This window comes from Gadus chalcogrammus, chromosome 19, assembly GCF_026213295.1.
Source record: "Gadus chalcogrammus isolate NIFS_2021 chromosome 19, NIFS_Gcha_1.0, whole genome shotgun sequence".
In the NCBI taxonomy this organism is placed as follows: domain Eukaryota; kingdom Metazoa; phylum Chordata; class Actinopteri; order Gadiformes; family Gadidae; genus Gadus; species Gadus chalcogrammus.
In genome coordinates, this window is record NC_079430.1 from 8320157 (window position 1) to 8342242 (window position 22086).

The 22086-nt window shown below is 42.2% G+C and overlaps 3 protein-coding genes across 5 annotated transcripts in view; 1 reads left to right on the forward strand and 2 right to left on the reverse strand.

Annotated features, from left to right (window-relative positions):
- Positions 1–4901, forward strand: part of klf4 (Kruppel like factor 4) — a 5909-nt gene extending 1008 nt beyond the window's left edge. The window contains exons 3-6 of one of the 2 annotated variants that reach the window (XR_008893346.1): positions 281–1268; positions 2006–2176; positions 2942–3665; positions 3774–4901. Coding sequence is in view for 1 of the 2 variants with exons in the window: in XM_056578407.1 (XP_056434382.1) it covers positions 281–1268; positions 2006–2176; positions 2942–3117 (1335 nt within the window). In the remaining variant the exon portion in view is untranslated. Of the gene's footprint in view, positions 1–280; positions 1269–2005; positions 2177–2941 lie in introns of both variants that reach the window. The other variant, XM_056578407.1, reaches the window with a different exon arrangement.
- On the reverse strand, positions 4668–15221 carry rad23b (RAD23 homolog B, nucleotide excision repair protein). Of its 2 annotated transcripts, XM_056578408.1 has the most exons (10): positions 14991–15221; positions 12935–13016; positions 11749–11828; positions 11226–11401; positions 11030–11085; positions 10524–10651; positions 9692–9821; positions 8794–8927; positions 8261–8440; positions 4702–6023 (listed from the first exon to the last, which is right to left on the reverse strand). In XM_056578408.1, the coding sequence occupies exons 1-10, from the start codon at positions 15054–15056 to the stop codon at positions 5910–5912; spliced, it is 1146 nt and encodes a 381-aa protein (XP_056434383.1). In that variant the 5' UTR covers positions 15057–15221; the 3' UTR covers positions 4702–5909. The 2 variants fall into 2 exon arrangements, with proteins under 2 accessions (XP_056434384.1, XP_056434383.1); XM_056578409.1 differs by lacking the exon at positions 12935–13016 and having other exon boundaries at positions 4668–6023; positions 14991–15206.
- Positions 15222–19889: 4668 nt separating this feature from the next.
- Positions 19890–22086, reverse strand: part of znf462 (zinc finger protein 462) — a 33141-nt gene continuing 30944 nt past the window's right edge. Inside the window, exons 11-13 of the mRNA XM_056578067.1 lie at positions 21357–21705; positions 20766–20904; positions 19890–20289 (exon numbers count right to left, since the gene is read on the reverse strand). Of these exons, the coding sequence (XP_056434042.1) occupies positions 20049–20289; positions 20766–20904; positions 21357–21705 (729 nt within the window). The 3' untranslated portion in view covers positions 19890–20048. The remainder of the gene's footprint in view (positions 20290–20765; positions 20905–21356; positions 21706–22086) is intronic.

The following is a 22086-nucleotide window of genomic DNA, read 5'->3' on the forward strand; positions in this document are numbered from 1 at the left end:
AGAAATAAACTTACTGGGTAAAACGTATACAAATATAGAAGAATGCCTCAAAGGTATAGGCTACTGTACTGCTAAAGGCTTATTCTATCAGCAGTAGAATAACTTTTAAATGTCAATCATGGTGTGTGTGTGCCTAGTAAGGTTTCCAACTTTATCTTAATGTAATATGCATATATATATATAAGTTAACAGTTACTAGATAGTTAGTAAAATGGCAGCATGTATCCTGCGACACATCGGGAATTTGTCGATTAAGCGTTTTCCCAACATTTCCTTCTAGCGATGGAAGGAGGAGTTGTCCCACCTTAAGAGAGCTCCGACAGGAAGCAGTTCCTCCGGCCTGGACCACACCTCGGCCGCCGCCGCTCACTGTAGCATGGCCAAGAAAGACTCAGAACCAGACCTGGACTTACTGGACTACGACTTCATCCTGTCCAACTCCCTGCTCATACAGCAGCAGCAGCAGCAGCAGCAGCAGCAGCAGCAGCAGCAGCAGCAGCAGCAGCAGCAGCAGGAGGCGGCGATGGCGATGGCTTGCGGCCCGGCCCAGACCTCGCCCCTGTCCCCGTCCCCCGCCTCCTACTCCTCCTCCTACCCTCTCCCCTCTCCCCAAGGCCCCGCCGGTGAGCTCCTCTACACCCTGCCGGACCTCAGCGACGTGTCCCCGTCCGGGGGCTTCGTGGCGGAGCTCATGAGGCCCGAGCTGGACCCCGCCTACCTCCACCACCCCGCCCCCGGCGCCAACGCCTCCGCCGCCACCGGCGGCGCCAGCGTCCACGGCAAGTTTGTGGTGAAGACCACCATGGACATGGGCGACTACTGCCAGGGCGTGAACGTGAACGTGGGCAAAGCCCGCGTGAGCGTCGCGTCGGAGCCCTTATCCTCCTCCGCCACCTCCTCGCCGTCGCCGTCGTCGTCTTCGTCGGCTTCGGCGCTGCCGTTTCCGTGCCACCGGATAAAGCAGGAGAACCTCGGCGACTGCACCATCGCCCAGCCCCTGGACCTCCAGATGACCCGGGTGGGCTCCCAGGGCAGGGGGGACCCCACGCGCTGCTTCCCCCACGGGGGCGGGCGCCTGGCGGGCACGGCCGGCAGCAGACTGTCCTCCACCTCCCCGGACCACCAGGTCCTGGGTCATCACCACCACCAGCACCAGCAGCACCAGCACCACCACACCCCACTGGCCCAGCACGCACAGGGCTTCCACCACAGCTCCCCTCCCCAGGGCTACCCTTCCCCCTTCCCACAGCTGTCCATGCACTACCAAGGTCAGTACCTGTCTGTTAACCCTCAGCCCCCTGGTGAGTGAATGTATCGGCATTTCTTTCACTTTATTAAGAGACAAAATGGAAACCTAGCCGTCATACCCTCGAACGCATTTCGTTTTAATCAGGTGCTGGAAATGAAAACCGATTGCAGGTTTCCTTGTATAAACGTGTTGACCCTCGAAGCTAAAAATGAAATTCAAGCAAATTGAATTTACTTACTCATTTAGTTAACTTGGTCTTCTGGGCTTTTTGAACACGTATTACCTTAACAAGCAGGTTTTTTATGAAATAGAGAAAGCTACTGCCTTATACTCCCAGGTTCTTTTCTGATAATCTGCTCTCAGATGTTTTTGTGGGGAATAAAAAAAATATATATAATACAGTGATTCTGTATTATATATATAGGTAGACCAAAAAAAAAGTCAAACCACCAATCAAGAAAATCATGTTTGTTGTGTTTTTCGTCTCTTTACATGGAAATCAGCTGTAAAGATTGTCCTAAAATAAGCATAAGTGCCCTGTTGACACCTCAAGACCTCAGTTATGTTAGTTTACAGTAAACGATTGTGCCTCTTCCGAGATCAACAGCACACATCATGCTGTTAATGTGTTATAATGACTTTGCGTTCTGATCAAAAACAAAGCTGAGAATATCTTCACTCTTGAGACCCTCGTCGATTGGGTCACGGGTTTAGAACAAGGCCAGGCGAACGACTGTGACCTTTGACCCCCTGCAGAGCCCCACCTGATCTCCACGGGGGAACGGGTACAAGAGGAGACCAAGCCAAAGCGTGGACGGCGCTCCTGGCCAAGGAAGCGGATCGCCACGCACACCTGTGACTACGTGGGCTGTGGCAAGACCTACACCAAGAGCTCCCATCTGAAGGCACACCACCGCACGCACACAGGTGACCTTATGAGCCATACCTATATCTACAAGTATTGTTATTACACATTTTGGATGTTATTGTTATTACGGTTCATATTGTTAACATATTGTAATATATTAATGTAATTAATGTAATATATTATGAATTATAATTAGTTCTGTTATAGACAATATATAATGAAAAATGTATGTTGGTTCGGATCTCCTCATGATTTTATTACATTATTATTATTATATTATATATATTATTATACATAACACACGTTTAGTTGGACTTTGACTTGCTTTTCACCTGCTGAGGGCCAAATGTTGCTTGGTTCCACCCCTGAATCTCCACCAACCTTTTAGGACATGTTACTCGGTTCATGTTCTGGTGTCGGTTGCTTGAGTGATAATCAGCGCAGCATAGGAACCAGAACGATGACTCCAGTAGTGCAAAGTTCTCATTCCGTGTTTTTAAATGTCCATGGATCTGCTCAACGATTCCACGTCACAAACGATTCCGCATGTGACGTGACAGCAATGTCACATGGTGCCTCGTTACCCACTTTGTGATTGCTTCAAAGTCCACAAAGTTTGAACTTCGTGAAGTTTCTGGACGATTATCAGGCTAGTCCAAACGGCTAACTTACTGTGCCTTTTTCTGTCTCCTCCCTGTGTGTGTTTGTATGTGTGTGTGTGTGTGTGTGTGTGTGTGTGTGTGTGTGTGTGTGTGTGTGTGTGTGTGTGTGTGTGTGTGTGTGTGTGTGTGTGTGTGTGTGTGTGTGTGTGTGCGTGCGTACAGGGGAGAAGCCTTACCATTGTGACTGGGAGGGATGTGGCTGGAAGTTCGCCCGCTCGGACGAGCTCACACGTCACTACCGGAAGCACACGGGCCACAGACCCTTCCAGTGTCAGAAGTGCGACCGCGCCTTCTCTCGGTCGGACCACCTGGCCCTGCACATGAAGAGACACCTTTGAGGGGGGCGATCTGGAAGGGGATGGACCCTGAGGATGATGATAATGGGGTGATGGGGGGAGGGGGGGGGGTGCAGGTGGTGATGGTGATGGTGGTGGAGGAAGGCAAACGCCAAAAAGAACTAAACAAAATCCAAAAATATAACCCCTCCCCCCTGCCCACACTGAAAAAATGCCAAAGTTCATATTTTCAAAACCATTCTTTGCCTTCAAGCAATTCTGGGAATCATCACAAGACACACTGTTTGTTGATAGCTGCTTATTAAAAAGAAAATAATAGCAGGAATCGTTCTCCGGGAAAGGACTAGCCCTGTCCTTGTGCCGCTGGGACAGGTGATTCCAACATGTCCGCTCTCTCGATCAGGGCCGGCTCAACTCAACTCTCAAGGGACCAAAACTGGAATTTGTCTCACTTAAAGCAGAACAACCACAAACTTGGATAACCGAGTGCCAAGAAGCACTTGTGACCTGGAGAAAGGATATCGTTGTCGGGCAGACACAGCTATCCAAAAGCCATAGCGAGACCACAAACCCCTGCCAGCCGTCTCTCAGTAATGACACAACGTTTCTTTACAAACTATTACAAACAATCAATATTTATAGAGAAATTTCACCTGCGATGCCATCCAATTCAGGTACAATTCTAATTTATGTTACAGGCAGGTTTTGGGCTCAAAAAGAACGGATTTACGGGAATGGTACCAGGGACCAAGAAAGACAACAAACAGAGCAACAGCATGAGAATGAGAAAGACCTAAAGAGAATAGGACAGTGCCATATGTCTGAGTGTCCTTTTGGAGCTCTACAGTCAGACTATCTTATCAGGTGAAAACCCTCCTTCAATGGTGACGGCAATCTTCAATGCACTGCAGCTGCACCGTGCAATAATTTATAGGAGACACACCAATCATATTTTTGTATTAAATGTGTAACTCTGAACAAAATATTTGTTTTGTTTAAAGCCAAAATATAATATAATCCTTATTTCTTTTTGTACATTTGTAAATAGAAAAATGCTTTCTTAACGTTTTGTATTTTATGTATTTTACATTATAATAAAAACGTATTTGACCGGACTACTTTATTTTCCAATCCGTTAAACTTTTATTCCAAAAGGAGGACTCGGGTTCTGGGTAGATGTTTACTGGTTTCATTCACACAATTTGTTTCTCCTGCTGAGAACATTATAGGTTAAACTCTTTTCATCCCAAAACCCTAGTTTAGTATAGGGTCGGACTCAGGGAGTGGATGAGCGCCTTTTAAATGACAACAAAAGGCGATGGATGCGACACACAATATCTACCCTGGATAATAAAGAGTTTGCGCCTCAGGCAATCTCGCACAATGTTCCCAGCTAAAAGGATGGTCAAAAAATACCTCTACAATGTCCACTTTCCATTGTGCTCCCTTTCACCTGCCGGCTGGAAGAATGGGCAGGGAAACCAAGCTACTGGATGACATTCAGCTGTGACACCGTATCTTTCTCAGAGTCAGCATTGTATCTGGTGCGATCAGCGACACACATTGAACAGCTGAAGAATATAATCCTAAAGGTTCTACGTTTTTTTTTTATATGAGGTTTTGATCAACCCAAGAATGGTGTGGAGGGTTTTTCTACTAACATGTTACTTGACGGGCTGCTTAATTACATCTGATAAGATGTAAGGTAAAGAAGCTAGTTAACAATTTCGTTCCCTGTCTACACATCCCTCCTCGTAACAAATAGGCCTACGAAGTGTAATAGGCCAACATTAGGTCAAAATTTCATGTTACAATTTGAAGTGCTGCAGTGGTGTTGTCTTTTAAAAGATGGTATTCCAAAAACTCAAATGCTGTTTGTGAAATATGCTACTGTATTTTTTTTTATATTACAACTATGTGTATGTACTGATAAGTGTGACGTTGTGGTAGGCCAACTATCTTGAGTTTTGGTGTATACTGCCCCCTGAAGGTATATATGTGTATGTCGTCTTTCGGACAGAGGTGTCACAAAATGATAAAGCCGATGTGTAACCTTCATCAGCTATATTAGCAACCGCAGAATGAGCGACTGAAGAAGCAGACGTGTTCTACATTTACAGATCTACATGTTCTACACTTACATTTACAAACCAAATAAGACTCTGTTCATGTTGAACATTTGCATAGATGTATTAGTGTAGTTTGCAATGCACTTCACACAGTATTGTCTTTGTCAATTTTCTTTGGATTTACTACTAAGTAAATAGAATTAGGGTTAGTATATTTAAACCCATAACCCTTAAGGGCCATCCTTTGCAAATGGCCCTTAAATGGCCCTTTGCAGTTCTCAATTTTAATTGTGTATTCAGACTGCGGATTCCATTTCAGATAGTCCAATAAATGATTCAAACATAACACACTCGATATCAGCAGTTAACCACCAGTTATGACTAAAGCTAAAAATCGAAATTAACCTGAATGATCAATGACTATTACTTAATGTTGGTGTATTTCGAGGAAATAGAGTAGAGGAAATTCAGCAAAGACAACGTATGGATTCATTCAGTTCATCAAGATCCCACTATCTTGCAGAAGAAAGCAACAACAAAGTATTTGTGATGCACCAAAGTGATTTTACTTCATTCCTAACATTTTTAACTGAACAGTTTGAAATAATCCAGTGGTCCTAAAAAGGAAAAGAGGAAAAACAAGTAATCTTTTTCAGTAAAAGCTGTATAAAATGAGGAAGGCCCTTTACTCATCAATTACGCATATCATGACATAATAACTAATCAACAAAGAACAGATTAACAAAAAAAAGTTAAAAAAAATTCTCAATCATCTCCAAAGTTCTGTTGTAAAAGGAAGTTGGCGGCCAGGTTTTCATTCTTCTCACAAGCAAAGTAGGCCTGAATGACGAGTCCTTCTGGAAACCCGAGGGCTTTTAGCTGGAAACAGGAAGACCAAGACAAATGTCACATCACAGACGGGCGAGATAGACAACTCCACAAGCCAACCGGCAAGAGTCAACTTCTTCATTTTGCAACACTTTCAGTGGTTTCCTCATTTTTTATTTGGTTCCCATGACTCATCGACCAATTTTATATCCACCTAATCAGGCACCCCCATCTAGTTCTGGTTATGAATGTGTTCCTTCCAACACCCTGGACTCTTCACGGTACAACCATGCAATCAAACAGTGTCCAGCCCAAAATGGGCTTCATATGTATGGAGAACTTGAGACAGTGTTGCAGTGAAAGTAGAATCCTCTTTGTTAAATATGAAGACGGAATGACAGCCAGAATTGCTGGGCAGGCGCGTGCCGTCCATATGGGCAGGTGGGGCGGCGAACTCCCTGCAAAAGCATGCTCCCAAAAAAAAAATAGTTCCTCAGTAAATCATTGCTAACCCTGCTCTTTTTGGTCTGTTGATATCAAATTGATGGTGGCGATTCTAGTCGAGTTTAACGTGTCATGCAATGTGGGGCAGGGGAGCTCAACGACCGCATCCCTCCGTAGGTTTCTCGCATAACCCTGCAGGCTGCAATAAGAATTGCAATCCGCGCTATAAGACGCCCATATGGTCGTAAAGTAGTCCGCCCCATGTAATGGTCATATTCTAGGACTGTTGTTGTTTAAAATCGAATTACTCCGCCTGTATCTTTCGGCATTGAAGCCTATTTATTTATTTATTCCAGCAGGTATTAAAATTGTATACCTGATTTCATACCTGATTTAAACAGCTGTTATTGAGAAATACCTGATATCAAAAGTGTTGTTATTGAGAGATTTGCACACATCGTCGGGCCAAGTTCCAAATCGAAGATCTGCTTGATTGTTGACTTGTATTACTACTTTTCATGTATTTGCAATTCACTCGCTAAGCCTGTTGTTAAATTGTTGTTAGATTGTTAAAATAGAATATGGAAGAAATAACTTCCCTATAATGTCGAATTTGTCGTTTGAAAACGTTGTCTTTGCAGAGTTGGTGTTTCCATTGCACATAGGCTATTCTCATTAGCCCGACATCATATGACGGGCTGAAGTGTTGCGGATGGCACTTCAAAAGCATGCAGTTACATTAGGTTATTAGTTTATTTTTAATTCTTACTCACAATTAGCTTAGTTAACATGTCTTAATGTAGCTCAAAATATACATGTTAAAAATATATATAAATTGTGGGTGTGGTCATACGCCAGTAGTTTCTGCCCCACCGAAATGAAGGGGCAACGCACGCTACTGTTGCTGGGGAACATTTTACAAATAAAAAATCCATTGATGTGTGTATCGATAATACAAAAACGTTAAAATGAACAGAGGCTTTAAAGGGGACATATTATACCACCAGGTGAGTGTGATTGGCCTTTCAAGCCGTTTCGAAAATCTGCCCCATATGACATCACTAGTGGGCGTGTCCCCCTAGATCTGTGCTAGATAGATCAGTCTACCAGCCTACCCAGTTGACTGAAGTAAACGTTGCTCATCTATCCAGCACAGATCTAGTCGGACACGCCCACTTGTGATGACATATGGGGCAGATTTTCGAAATGGCTTGTAAGGTTAATCACACTCACACCTGGTGGTATAATATGTCCCCTTTAAACTAGGGATGTGAATAACTCAAATTATTCATGGTCGAATAATCAATGGGTGGTATGAACGATTCGATGTGTGCCGACATTCACAAAGGCAGCCATGGATCATCGACAAGAAATCACTTAATATCTTAAACGCAAAAAAGCAACTATATGCTAAGTAGTTCCAGTCAAATTCTCTGTTCAGCCTTCAAAACGAGAGCTGGTAAATTGTGAAAAAATGCATTAAACTGTAATCAGAAACCGCGGTTATATGCTATAGACCCTATATCTGTGGTATAAAGGATGGGAAGAATTTCAAATGATAAATATGTTCTCTTTATGTTGAAAGTATAGACCGTCGCGATTCCCATTGAAACCAATGGCGCGGTGATTTGGTCTTCAAAACGAGAGCCGGTAAATTGTGAAAAATGTATTCAACTGTAATCAGACAAGGCGTTTATATGCTATAGACCCTAGAGTATCTACGGTATAAAGGCTGGGACGAATTTCAAATTATAAATATGTACAAAGCATAACGTTAGCTCTCTAACGTTAGCTCTCTCTATAGTTCAAATTATTTCACATTATTTTGTGATGATCTTCCTCACCCTCTCGATGGCCTCCTTCTCCAGCGGTGTGATCTGGATGTAGTTTCCTCCAGACGGGTTGGAGGGCAGCACTCCTCCTCCACCACCTCCACCTCCTCCACCTTCTCCAGCTGATGCTACTTCACCCGTCACCGGCTCGTTTAGCATTTGTATAAACTGCTCCTGATGGTTACTTATTTCCTTATTTTAAAAAGGGGACAAAATATAGACGTCATTCGGATTAGATTCAGATCGAGCACACTTACTGTGTGTGGCTGTGACAGGAAATGGACGAAGACGCAATACAAATGCACGCATTATGTGTGTTTACATTTTGAACGATATTAAAGCCCAAAAGCCATTTCACCTCAAACGCTCCACCACAATAGAACCAAAGACAACCAATTTCCATCCAACACAGCCTAACAGAGATTCACAGAGGGGATGGACTGAATAAACACCCTTCCCGTATCAGTTGTGTTATCGCTTCAAAATTTAGAGTTCTTGGAACGACACCCGTTCCCGGGACGTCTGGCTTTGTTATCCGAGGGTACCTGCAGCAGCTCGGGGTTCTCCCGGCCGATCTCCTGCAGCAGCGCGGGCAGCAGGGAGGCGTTCTGCTGGATCAGCTCCCTCATCGTGTGGAACTGTGGCTGGTTTCTGAGGAAGCTCAGGGGGTTTGCCGGAGCTATGCAAAACAAATATAGCACGGTAAGGTATGGATAAGGAAGTGTAAAAGGAGCCCTATTTTACCACAAGGTCAGTTGTTGATTAGCCATTAAAAGATATTTAAAAATGTTCCCCAGTAACGTCACAAGTGTGAGTGTCCACATAGAAAGACACTACAGATCAACCCACCAGCAGAACCAGCGAAGGAACCAACTTATCGACTGATCCAACCACCAGTCAGGCAGGACCACTATCACTTGTTATGTCACTATAGGGCAGACTGTGTGGACGCTTCCACTTGTGAGATCACTATAGGGCAGACTGTGTGGACACTCCCACTTGTGATGTCACTATAGCGCAGTCTGTGTGGACACTCCCACTTGTGATGTCACTACAGGACATTAAGGTTGGACACTCCCACTTGTGATGTCACTATAGGGCAGTCTGGGTGGGCACTCCCATTTGTGATGACACTCTGGGTGGACACTCTCACTTGTGATATCACTATAGGGCAGTCGGGGTGGGAACTCATTTGTGATGTCACTATAGCTAAGTCTGTGTGGACATTCCCACTTGTGATGTCACTACAGGGCATTCAGGGTGGACACTTCCCCTTGTGAGGTCGCTGCAGGGCACATTTAACATCACAACCCAATCTATCTGGCTAATCAAGAGCGCCGTGGTGTTGCAACAGGACCCCGTTAAACCAAAGCGGGCGGACACGGAGAGTATGGGCTCCACAGCGCTGTGGTGAGGCGGTGCTCTGGGCCGGCGGACACTGACCAGCTGCGGGGCTTGGTGTGGGGCCAGGGTTGGAAGGGCTGCTGACAGCGGCTGGAGCGACCGGGGCTGGAGCTGCACCAATAGGAGGGACCGCTGGAACGGCATCTCCCTCCTCCCGGGCCGGGATGCCCTGGAAACCAGCGAGCAGGGGAGCCATACATGGTCATGAACCGGCGCCAAGTGGGTCAGCCCTACAGCACTGAGTGACTGACTGAACGGGCGTTCGTTGACCTTTTGGAAAGGTCTGCGCATGTCACTCAACATGTTTCCCTAGGTCAGAGGTTGTGTGACACCTGGATTGTTTGGTACTCATCCAAGGACTACAGATGGTTTTTCTTTTTAACCGTGACCAAATGATGCCTGGAATAATACAATGCGTTCATTTTTTCAGATTTTTTTTCGGTGACAGTTGTATTACTAATGCTGTGCAGAGGACGGTAAAACAAATATTAAATAAATACATATTTCAAACAAATTATTTTTAAGTGCACTGTTGTAATATTTGCCGAGCACTACATTGCGTCTATTTACCACTGGATCATTTTGTGGAGCCTTCAGCCAAATAACCCTGCAGTGAATTCAGAGACATGATATTCAGGAAAAGACAGAGCTGGCCTCTTCCCCAAGGATACCGACAGGTAGAATGTAGACTTTGGGCTTTGAACCTTTTTGGCTAGGAGTTAAACACAGCAACACAACCACCAGACTATCCATCCCACCTCAAGCATCTATGCATATCAATTACAAACATTCGATTGTAGTGTGTGTTTGGCTGCATTATATTAAATAGATATCTAAATGTGTTTTTGGCCGCAGTAGCTGAGGGTCTCACCGTGAGCAGATACTCCATGGCCCGGTCCGGGTTGTTGAAGCTGGCCCTGAGCGCGTCCACCACCTGCTCCCTCTCGAAGCCCATCATCATCATCTCAGTCACTATGGAGTCGTACGACTGACCCGTCACTGGAGTGGAGTCGAGGAGAGGACAGCATGGTCAACACGCACACGTGGTCATAAGCGCATCTCATCTAAGTTTAACTCAAAGGGACGCAAATATATATTTTTTCCCCTTTTGTCTAGACGTGTAACTTATAACATGGCATTTGAAAAAATTATTTCCCTTTAGAGAGCACAAATTGACCAATACTAAACGTTTTTATTTTATCATGGACTTTCTATAGCACCTAAGGTAAGCACTTTGTCTGCTACAACAACTATATTTGACTACTAAGAAACATAATCGTCATGTGTTTTATTTGTGACACCACTGACTGCACCACACTGTACAGTACATCCCACAGTGCATTCTATATGATCTGCGCCAAAACACTTCACCCGTACCCAGTGCTGAAATTGCTTCATCAAATAGATTTGTGTCCGTAGCAGCCTCACTGGTTCTACAAGACAAAGAGTGGAACATCCAGTAAGGTATGGTTGGTTCTACATTAACACATTTTCCAAACAAACCACATTTTTTGTCTGAGTGCACTTTAGAGAAACCAAGTAATTAAGGAACCTGATCCCCCCATAATCCTACCTGTTGGAAGTGGCAGATGGCTCCACAGTCGCCGGGGCGGCGGCCTCTTCTGCTGCAGGCTTCTCTGCTGGGGGGGCCTGCTCTGCAGGGCCGGCCGCAGATGGCGTCTCCCCTGGGGCTGGCGCCGAGGGCACCGGGGCGGCCGGGGGATCCACGACCGATGGGGCTGCTTTAGGCTGGGGGTCCAGGTGGACAAAAACATTCTGTAAAGGTTCTTTTGCTTCAAGGTTTACTTTGACTCAGTTTAGGTTTCAATAAAAGGTAAATGTGGTTATGAACGGCTACTTGCTTCTGCTCCGTCCTATGAAACTCAGGTAATGAACCAAATACTTCAAACTAAATAATTGTAATATTTTCAATCCATGACCAACCCATGATCAGTAGATTGTGCTCAGTAGGCTTGTTAATAAAGGGCGGTTAATCAAGTGTTGTCCATGAGTACAGTTGCATCCGAACAAAGTGTCTACAATATAAATTTAAGAAAAATAAAACTTGTTTAGAATTTGAAACGGTCGATCCCTACCTTCGTCACCATGACGACGACAAAACTCTTATCATCGATTTTGTATTCCTTGATCGGCGAGTCATCGCTGAGGATTTTACCTGTGGAGTACACAAGCATACTGAATTAAACATTTATATTCACAGCTATTTTCTTTACTAAACTTTAGTGATTACAATTCCGAGATTATGTAGAGGGCACAATTAGGCATTAAAACAACCCTGTAGGCTTTTGAATGCTTTAATAAATTACTAGCTTTTCATTTTGTTAATCATGTTAAAGTAAATGCAATGATAATACAACTGCAAAAACTGATAACTGCAAAAATGTAAACTGTTTACATTTTAAATATTAGTAATAGAATTTGGTAGTTTACCCTTACCGAGCAATACTTTGACATCTAAAACGTATTGGAACCAAGGTGTACAGGACCTTAACTTAAGTATAATAATTCACTGGAATTAGCATCACTACTTACATTGAGAATAGTATGATTGATGAAAATGCCCCATGGTGCATCGCACATTCCCACGCCTAACGTTGAATTGAACCTGCTAAACTCTGCATTTATGTATTTGTATAACACACCATAAGACACCATGTGTCATGTTAATAAGGAATCAGAGAACTTAACATTCTGAGATTTTATCTCCCTTTTCCTTATTAGTCCTCATTTCCATATAAAAACCATTGCTAGATTTCTTAAATTCTCATTTCCCTCACTTGAAGAGAAAACCTAGTTGTCCTAAAGGGGGACCAAGTCCTCGCTGCAGCCCGCAGGAGAGGCACAGGGTTGGCTCTCGGCAGGGGTCAGATGAGGTGTCCCGACCCCGCTGGAGGCCCAACCCCTGAGCCAAGCAGTGGCAGCCCGGCCAAGTGCAATCCATTGAGGTAACAATACAACTCTGTATGTTTACATGAAATAATGCAAGATATGAAGCTACTTTATAAGGTCAGATTGTGCCAGGTTTACTGTCCCTATTACTCACTCTTGGCCACCATAGCACCTTGATGATGGTGTTTGACGTCATTACTGCAAGAAAAGGTCCAGTCTATCTACAAGCATTCTCCCTCAAACCCCAGCCTTAAATTATCGGCATTCACTTCACTTAGTATAAAAGTGGTCCTTAGGTTACTATGATTCACATGTTTGAACGTTGGTTATGAAAAGGCGTAAAGTGATTAAGAGCCTTGTGGTTTAACATACCAGCGTATATTAGTTTCTGTCCGTTGACTGGAAAACTGTCCTTCCCCTTCTCATGTTCAATCTTTTCTTTTAATGTCTTTACCTGTGGAAACATTAAATAGTAATAATATGATAGTTTGAACCACTGGCCCTTCTGACCACCAATGCGAGCAGAATTTGCACAAGGCCTTTGAATGTATAAATCATTTACCAAATCAATAAAGCAACTTACAATTTCAAGGCAAATCTTTGGATGCCTAAAAAAAGTTCAAGCTAAGCATGTAGATAAAAATAAAATACTGAAGTAAAGAGGGAACTTTTCTTGGAACCACTCATAGTCACAAGCTTGCCAATTTTAAGCTGAGAGAATTGTGTAAACCAAGTTCAATAAAAATGTACCTTTGAACCACTTTCCATACAGTGTGTTTTCTAGCATGAATCAAGCTAGTAGAACTACAGTTTGCACCTTTTAGCATTCCTGATGTGAAATATATATATATATATATATATATATATCACATTATCAGTTACAAGCTTGCATTATATTAACTTAATAACCACCTTCCATGTGTTTGCTCATTCTAAGGTCAAGACTCACTGTAACGTCTCTATATTTCGTACCTGTTTGCAATAACATATCATGTTATTCATTCATTCATTTCGCTTATGCACTTATTTCTGTATATTTCTATTTTTCTATTTTATAGTCCTTATTACTCAATGTTTCTTATTCTTCTGGGACTATTTCCTTGCTCCTTCAATGGCTTAGGGAGTGTTGTCTCATGTGGGACTGAAAAAAAACCCACTAAAATAAATACCACAGTGGAGCTAAGTATTAGACCAATTGCTGACCATGGTCCTCCCATTATGGCCACAAACCAAAGACTATACAAACATGTGAACAAATACAATGTACTTTGATTGCCAGAACAGTCAAATCAAAAATACCAAAGGAATAAGGTCGAACCGGCATTAAGTAGCAATAATGTTGTGTGTGGTCATCAACTCCCATCTTTTCTAGCACCTTGTTAAATCCATGAGGCAAGGAATTAAAAGTGAATTTGTTGAAGGAGGTCCTTCAGTCATATTCAATTGGTGTACATAACGAAGTTTAACCACAACCTTTTCTTCTTGGAAATGAGTCATGTCTTGATATTTCGGTATACATAAGTTTAGGGACAATGTCTGTACTTTCCACATGAAGTCCCTAAACAAACCGTTGAGACGTTCATTGTCTGCTCATTGTAGAACCTCAAACCTGAAGCTACAATCCTAAAGGAATGGGCCCCAATGGTTCTTCTTCATGTTATGGGTGACCCTTCCTTTTCTTTCAATCTAAATAAAACACTAACCATTTTGTTTTGACTGGCTCTTGCGTCAGGTGAATATGATTCCAATGCCATGATCACACTTCATGGAAAATGTCAAATATCTAGATGCCAAGAATCTTAGGTTAATAGAGAAGAGTTCAAGTTATGTCTCAACTCTGCTGCCTCAAATGTTACTGCATGTGAGGAGTTCTGTTTATGATGAACTCTAGATATTGGGAGGGGTGTACGTTTGACACTAGCAAGGGTATGGGACTTATCTGGCGTTACCACACATGGCTCTTGTGGGGCCACACACTGGAGTTGGTAGGAATCGAAAGTAAAAACTAGTTCAGCTAAAGTTCGGTCTAGATACGTCATCCATATGTGCGTGTCTTAGCAAGCAAACATTGAAAATAGTAGTCTCCAGGCTCCTAATCGAGGCTAGGCCGATAAAAAAGGACAACACGAATCAAACTGAGGCACACATCAAGTTAATAGTGTTAGGATATCACTAGGCCTTTAAAGCCTTCATCTACAACTTCCACTGGACCCGTCTAAATGCTGGAACCTACGACCCACTCAGCTCTCTGTTGACAAGCAATTATACGTAATATCGTAACACATGTACGTACATTTCACATCATATACACTGCCAAGGCGTACGCATTTGTTAAACTCTCAACTTTAACAACATGTTTGTAATTCGTCTATATTCTGTGCCCAGTCCGTCCTCCTCCACAAACCCCACTTGGTGTTTGAACTCTTACCGTTTCCTCCTCGTCGATGTCAATTTTAAAAGACTGCTGTTGAAGGGTTTTCAAAGTGATCAACATCTTAGCTACTGTCACTATCGATATCTTAAGGGACTTGAAGAGTTATTCTCTATGAGTTATGTATCGCAGGCTCATTACTCTGGACCGGTCAACGCCATTGGGCTCAGCCTTCTTCTTCTGTTCAGTCACACGGAGCAGCAGCTGCCAACTGGCGCTCCTGTAGGTGGGGAACCACCCTGTCTCCCGAGCAATATAGACCTTGATTTGTTAATTATGAGAATATGAAAACAATTATTTGTCTTCATTTTATTTTATGAGAAATATAATGATACAATATTCTGCTAAAATATAGTTCGACTTAAGTGAACTACTTTATTCCGCATTTATTCTTTATTATTGAAACTAATACTTACCAAAACACCTGCTTTATATATTTTGTAAGTTTACTTTAAAGATGAACAGCTGCTTGAAACAATATTTGAATCATATATGGCCGGATAAATAATCGTCGTACATATCAATTGGATGACTTACATGGCTGCTGCAGTCAAACATAATGGTTCACATTGGAACATGTAGTTTAGTCAATTTGCAGAATGGATCTAATTCAGCCTTACATTACTGGACAGATACATACTAAATGTAATGCTCTTTTATAGATAATTAAGATAATATTTTCTTAAATAGAATCAACAATAATAAGGATTCTGTCACTTATAAACGTTTCTAATGCCAAAGCTAGAAACAAAATCAACGCTGATCTGATTTAATTTAACAGATTGAATTAATAGCAGCTTGTTTATTATAGTCCTATTAGTAACACCTGATTGGTCTTTTTTAAGATTTGAATGATTCCCCACATGGTGAGGAACCGGTAGCATCCTAATGATAGTGGACTCCGACAGTGTGTCCAACACAATGGCCTCCCAAAATGCCTTGACAACTAGTCTAGCCTAGTCAACATGCAGATCCACATCGTAATAGCATTAGTATAGATTCAAATCTAAAGCCTGATGGCAGACAAGCACAAGTCTTCACTTTATTTTCCTTCATAAATGTCAACTAATCATGTTGCGTGGAGCTGAAGGTGCATCATTGACAAACACAAGCTCAGACAGCAGTAGTAAACTGTGAAGTCAAATCAATATTGTGTAGACTGGCAACTGTAAAAATACAATGGTTAAAATTGAAAAGGTTTTGATTGGTAGAATATCTCCATAACGTAACAGGAAACAAGCATAACCCCGCCCCTTTCGGTTTCTGGCTTCCGGCCCAGGTTCTGATGGTGTTCTATTGCTCTGAAGTTCTGACCTTGCTTGTCTATTCAACACAACAATAGTATGACTAAGCCTAATAAGTTTAAAAACTTGCTGTATTTAGTTGATAAATAACCCAAGCCCCTCTGCATTTTGCATATTTCTGTGTCATTTTTTAATTTGTCCTTCCTTCTCCTGCGCTCTATCTTCTATCCGTGATAAAAAAGGGTCTCTCTTGCGTTGGCCAGAAGATAATAGGTGGTCTAAATAAGCTGCATCCCAGACCACAACAACAGCAGCATCATCTTTCACTCTTTCTCTCAGGTCTCTTCTCGCGTCCTACGTCCCTAGGGGTCGTCAGTTTGCCGTTCGCCTACACTGAAGTGATTAGTGAGAAGCTTACTGGGTGATCCCTGGGCACTCGACATATTTTTCAGAAGATGATGATGATGTTAGGCCTGTGAAGTGAGAGATGCACAACCTCCCAGCATATATCGCAGCAGCTGTTGGTTTGTCAGAGATTCAAATACTTGAGATGTATTAATTCAACAAGATGTTACTAGTAAGCCACAAAGCTAGAGAAAGAAAATGATTAAGCCTGGGATCAATGTTGTTTTATAATCTGCACCCTCAGTGGCGATAGGCGCAACATATTACACACACACGCACACACACACACGCACACACACACACGCACACACACACAAACTTCACAAGACGTGGGGCCTCTGTGATTGTCTGACTTTTGGCAATTGCATAATTTTCTGTCCTTTTGACATTGGCATCGAGATATTCTTTGGCCAAATGATCAAAAGTTTCAAGAGCTCTAACCCTAACCATATTATGTAAATATATCAAACAATTTTGTCAAATTATGTGAACTGAAACATTCACCTAATGAATTTTCAAGTTCATGGCTTAACCATATGTTCTGGATTTGAATTACTTAGGAGAATATGAATATGTATGAGGGTCTCTAGAAATTTAATTTAGTAGAATAATGAGCACATGGTCCCATTCCTGCTCAATCTGTTATTGTTACCCTGCTACCAGACTACACATCTACACCACTTTATACTGTAAACTCTAAATATGTCATGTTTAAAAAACAAAGAAACACAGAGCTCGGAAACACAGATTTGACTATTATAACTTTATTATCAAGTTAAAAAAAGACAATGAATTACAATATTTACAGAATATCCAGAGATAAATGGAACACATTTGTAAACAATCATTCTAGGCAATATCACAACCCAACATCAGGTAATCAGGAAAACTTTTTTTTTTTATCGGACAGAAGGCAAGAAAGAGAAGACTCTAAAAATCAAACTATGGAGGAAACAGTCTGAATAAAATGACAAACGTAATAACGGAAGCAAACTAAACGTATTTACAGGTATCCAGTGTGTCGTAGGCAGGGATTAAGATAGAAGGAAACCGGGAGGTAACATCGATACAGTCTGAATCCACACAGTGAGGGCGTCATAAATAGGTTTTCTTCTTCTTTCCAACGATAAATTAGTACAGGACAGCGACTAGTTTGGAGTACATAGCTTCCATGGACACTACAATAGATCCCAACCTTTGAGTGTGTGTGTGTTGGGGGGTTTGCATGCTAGGAGACAAGCTGCCAGTGCTACACTCTTTTTCAACAGATTTTAAAGGATTGCCCCATAAACAACAAGGGGGCTTTGAGATTCAGCACCAAGTCGCTGGTTTTTAAGCTGAGCTGGGAGGGCTGAGTGACATTGAGGGGTAGTGGTAGAGGGGCTGCTACATTCTTAAACCAGTTTGCCTCTCAACTATTAACTGGGAGGCACACTGGGACTATTAACTAAAGGTTTGAACTGTTAACCCAATCTACAAAACATACATCTCTTGGTAAATAGTAGAGCAAAGGATGGAAATAGATATGGATTTAAAAAAACTACTTTAATTTGAAAAATAATACTAATTAAGATTTCAAATTAAAAACCCTATTAGGGATTTGCAATGCTCGACTTGAATCTTTGTACAACCACACTGATTGCACGCTACTACGGTATCTGCTAAATCTGTTTTACTGTACCCAGATGTTGTACGACAGTGTCCTAACACTTGAGAGGGAATTCAAATACCCCTGGCAGGGGTTATTTATAATAATTTATTGTTTTATTTTTTTTTGTTTTAGTATGTGAACACCAAAAATTAAATAAACAAGGTATAAGTATCCTTTCTCAAACACCACATTTCAAACATGTAACAAGTAGTTCGGTTTTCTATACATCGCTGAAGACAAGTAGATTAGTTGGATTTCACTCATAGAATTCCATGATTCCAGCCAAGATGCCCATTTTCCACCAATCAGGAAAGACAATCACAGCAAACATAGCCAGTTCGATACATATTTTGGTATCAGTAACAAAATTGAGTTCATTATGTTCCTCTCCAAATTTAAAAGCTCAATAGAGTTCCACATGACACTCAAGTCATTTTGTATTTTCAAATGATGCTTGATGGAGATTTTCTTAATTGCTATTGATTTCTAATAAGGCTTTGGGGTATTTAAGCAGCAACTTCAAACAAATACAATCTCTGCCTTTTTTTTTTCGTTGATAATAACACAGCTTCGTCTAAAAAATAAGCACACAAATGCAGGCTCTGACAGTTGTCTTAAAACACATATTGAGTATAGGATTTCAAGTAAGGGAACTTCACTTATGCACCTAAAATAAAATAAAAGTTGTCAAATGTTCACATTAAAGTCCAAACTTCACACTCATCACAAACAAACGTGGAAACGAATTCTGTCATAAATCTCAAATGATGATGAAAAGGACCTTACGCCTGACACTTGGTTCTTTGTTTCAAAGTCTGCTTCACATATTCTTATATCGTACTTGTACAGCAGTACAATGTGCAAATTGTCTGAAGCAGACAGATTAAACCAAAAGTTGAAAAGGTCAAATCTATTTCATCATCAGCAAAATTAATGGACACATACACATAGTTGAGGAGTGGAAATGTTGGGGAAGAATTCGTATACGTAGTATAATATAAGGGAATCTATAAATATAGCAATTTGCTATAATCTTCAAGGAACAAGGGGATCAGGGACAATTGCAGTTATCTCTAGAAATTAAAAAAAAAACTATTGAAGATTTAAGGTGCAACTATTCCGCAAGGAATACGTATACATAGATAAAACAAGGCTAAGAGGTAAAACTCGGAACTTCAATTATTAAATAAGAAAGGTAGCTCTACTGGGGACAAAAGGAGTTAAATGCTTTTACACCTTACCATTTTCTTTCAGGTAGAGGTTTGGGATTGTAGGGTTTTTCAAAGGTGCTTAAACAATAAATGCCTCAATTTAGTTCAGTTTTGGACGACAATCTCAACAATTACCATAGTAGATGAATCTAGGTGGAATCTTTCGATTTTAATATTTCGACAAGCACGTCTAGAGATCTGTTCACTATTGGTTACCAATATATTAATATATAGATCTGTCCTAGGGGACCACACAGTAGGGGTTCAGCCATTTATGAAGAACAAGTCGAATGTGGCATGACCTAGTAGCTCTAAAACGTAACATTTAAAAAAAACATGAACGCTCAAAGAAAAAAAATACGTTCTTTTCCGTTTCACATTTCCCTTTCTTCTTTATTTAACTGATACTTCCACTATAATCTTCACCACCAAACTCAGCCCCTTATTGTAACCCATACTTTTTTTTTCTTCTTCTAATTTCTAATGAGGCCCTAACTCTTTTTTTTTTTTGCACCAAACAGTTTATCGTTTTCTTTTTTTTGGTTTAGAGCGATTCTTTGTTTTCCATGTACTGGTCTGGAGTGGTCTGCAAGGAGTCAGCAGAGGGCCCGTTGTCCTCCTCCTCCTCCTCCTCCTTCCTCTTCCTCTCCCCCTGCTCCTCCTTTCGGTGACCAGACAGATCTAATCCGGGGTCCGTCGGGAGGGAGGTCTCCGCGGGAGGAGGGGCTGGGGCCTCCAGGACGTCCGAAGCGGCGCTGGGCTCTGTGTCCATTGGGTTTAACGACCTGTAACGGGAGACATTGTGTCAATACAATGTGGATCGGTCTGCGTACTATCCGATTGATCGATGCCCAATCTATCAAAACCTTTATTCATTCTGGGGGGGAAGGAGACACATTGATTAGTGACCTTCTGACGTACGTTGTGAGTAAAAAAAGTGTGACAGTCAGAGAAAGAAAAGATAAACATATAAAAAAACAAACGCATAAATACCAATCAATCTGGATAAAATGATATTTTTGTTATTATTGAATATAATGACGGATCACAAGTGCTATATAAAACAAAAATACACTCATCATACACTATTGAATGATGCTTTGGAATAAAATGCCGACCAAATGGCAAGGATTAAATGACAACCACAGTGCAATATAAAGGTTACAAAAGTAAGTGCGTCACCGAACTGGTACATTTGCATTCATACATTGGGTTGGTTGAGAGCGGACTGGGTAGGTTAGAGGTTAAAGGCAGTACTAACATGCCATGCCGGAGCACATGTCGTTCCCACTCTGTGCTGTTGGTGAAGCAGCGACCGCAGAACTCACAGGGCAGGCGCTTCTCCAGGCCGGTCAGACCACTGCTGCTGCTGCAGCAGCTGCCCGGAGACGCAATGTCTTCTGGGAAATGGAGATCAGATAAGTAGTCAGCCTTGTGCACAGTGGTTTATGAAAATGGAGGGACACAGTTATGGCAGACAGTGATTTTCCATCTATTCGTATTTTATGTGTCCATTCGATTTCTTAAAGAATAGAGGGATTATTTATTTTTCTGTTTTTCTTCTTGTAGCCGCGGCAACGATTTAAACATGGCTTCTTTTTGCAGAAATTGTCATATTATTTTAGTATTTGTAAAGGGATGTATGTCGTTGCAAAGCTCGTCTAGGCAATGTATTTAATCTAATAGTTATTTAACACAGACAGACGAGATATGGTTATCTATGAGTGCTAAATGTTATATAACCATCAAAGAAGAAGTGAACATATATTATGTGAAACAAAACAAACCGGCAGACAGAATAAATGAGAATTGAACCGAAAAAACAAAAGGTGGCACACCGAAGACCATCTACCTTGAGCGACAGGCTTCTCCGGCACCTCCTTGACTGCCCCCTCCCCTTCCTCTCTCTCCCCCTCTTCCTCGTGTTCTGCCATCACTCCATCGTTCGCTTCTCGCTGTTCTGCCTCGGCGCTCTCTGCCGCCTCCATGTCATCTCCGTCTTCACCTTCTCCCTGCTCCTCGAAAGACACCCGTCCGTCCGTCGCCATGTCGACGGCCATCAGCCCCTCCTCCCCCTCCTCCTGATCCTCCTGCTGCTGCTCCTGGGTCTCCCCCTCCTCCTCGGCGCTGCTACTGAAGTCCTTCATCATCTCCAGCTGGTCCAGGTTCACGCGGCCCATCAGCTCAAAGTTCCGGACCACCTGATCGACACACGGGAGGGAGGTTTGCGTCAGTGGGGTCCCCTTCAAGTCAAGTCAATTTCATGTTTACAGCCCTTCCTCACAGTTGATCTAAAAAGGGCTTTACAGTCACACTTCAGTCAACACCCTAACCAAAGCCCTCCCAAGGGCAGGGAAAAACTCGGCAGCCGAGGGGGGAGAAGAAGGATCAGGCCATGTGGGATGTTTAGGACTGCAGAATAGGAGTAATGGGCGGGAACATAATGGTAGCAAAAAAAGCTGAAATAACGATTATGTAAGATTACTTTGTTAGGGACATAATGGCTTAGACTTCCATAAATCCATTCATGGCGGTAGAAAAGTCTGTTTGGTCAAATTCATTGATCGATCGTAGCGATTATG

Bases quoted from the DNA above. Each gene is read 5' to 3' on its own strand.
- rad23b (XM_056578408.1), bottom strand. From the start codon at position 15,056: ATGTTGATCACTTTGAAAACCCTTCAACAGCAGTCTTTTAAAATTGAC. The intron at 11,086-11,225 runs GTAGGATTATGG...TTTGTCTTGTAG, and splicing joins CCATCTGCCACTTCCAACAG to AACCAGTGAGGCTGCTACGG. The intron at 8,441-8,793 runs GTACCCTCGGAT...TTTTAAAATAAG, and splicing joins AGAACCCCGAGCTGCTGCAG to GAAATAAGTAACCATCAGGA.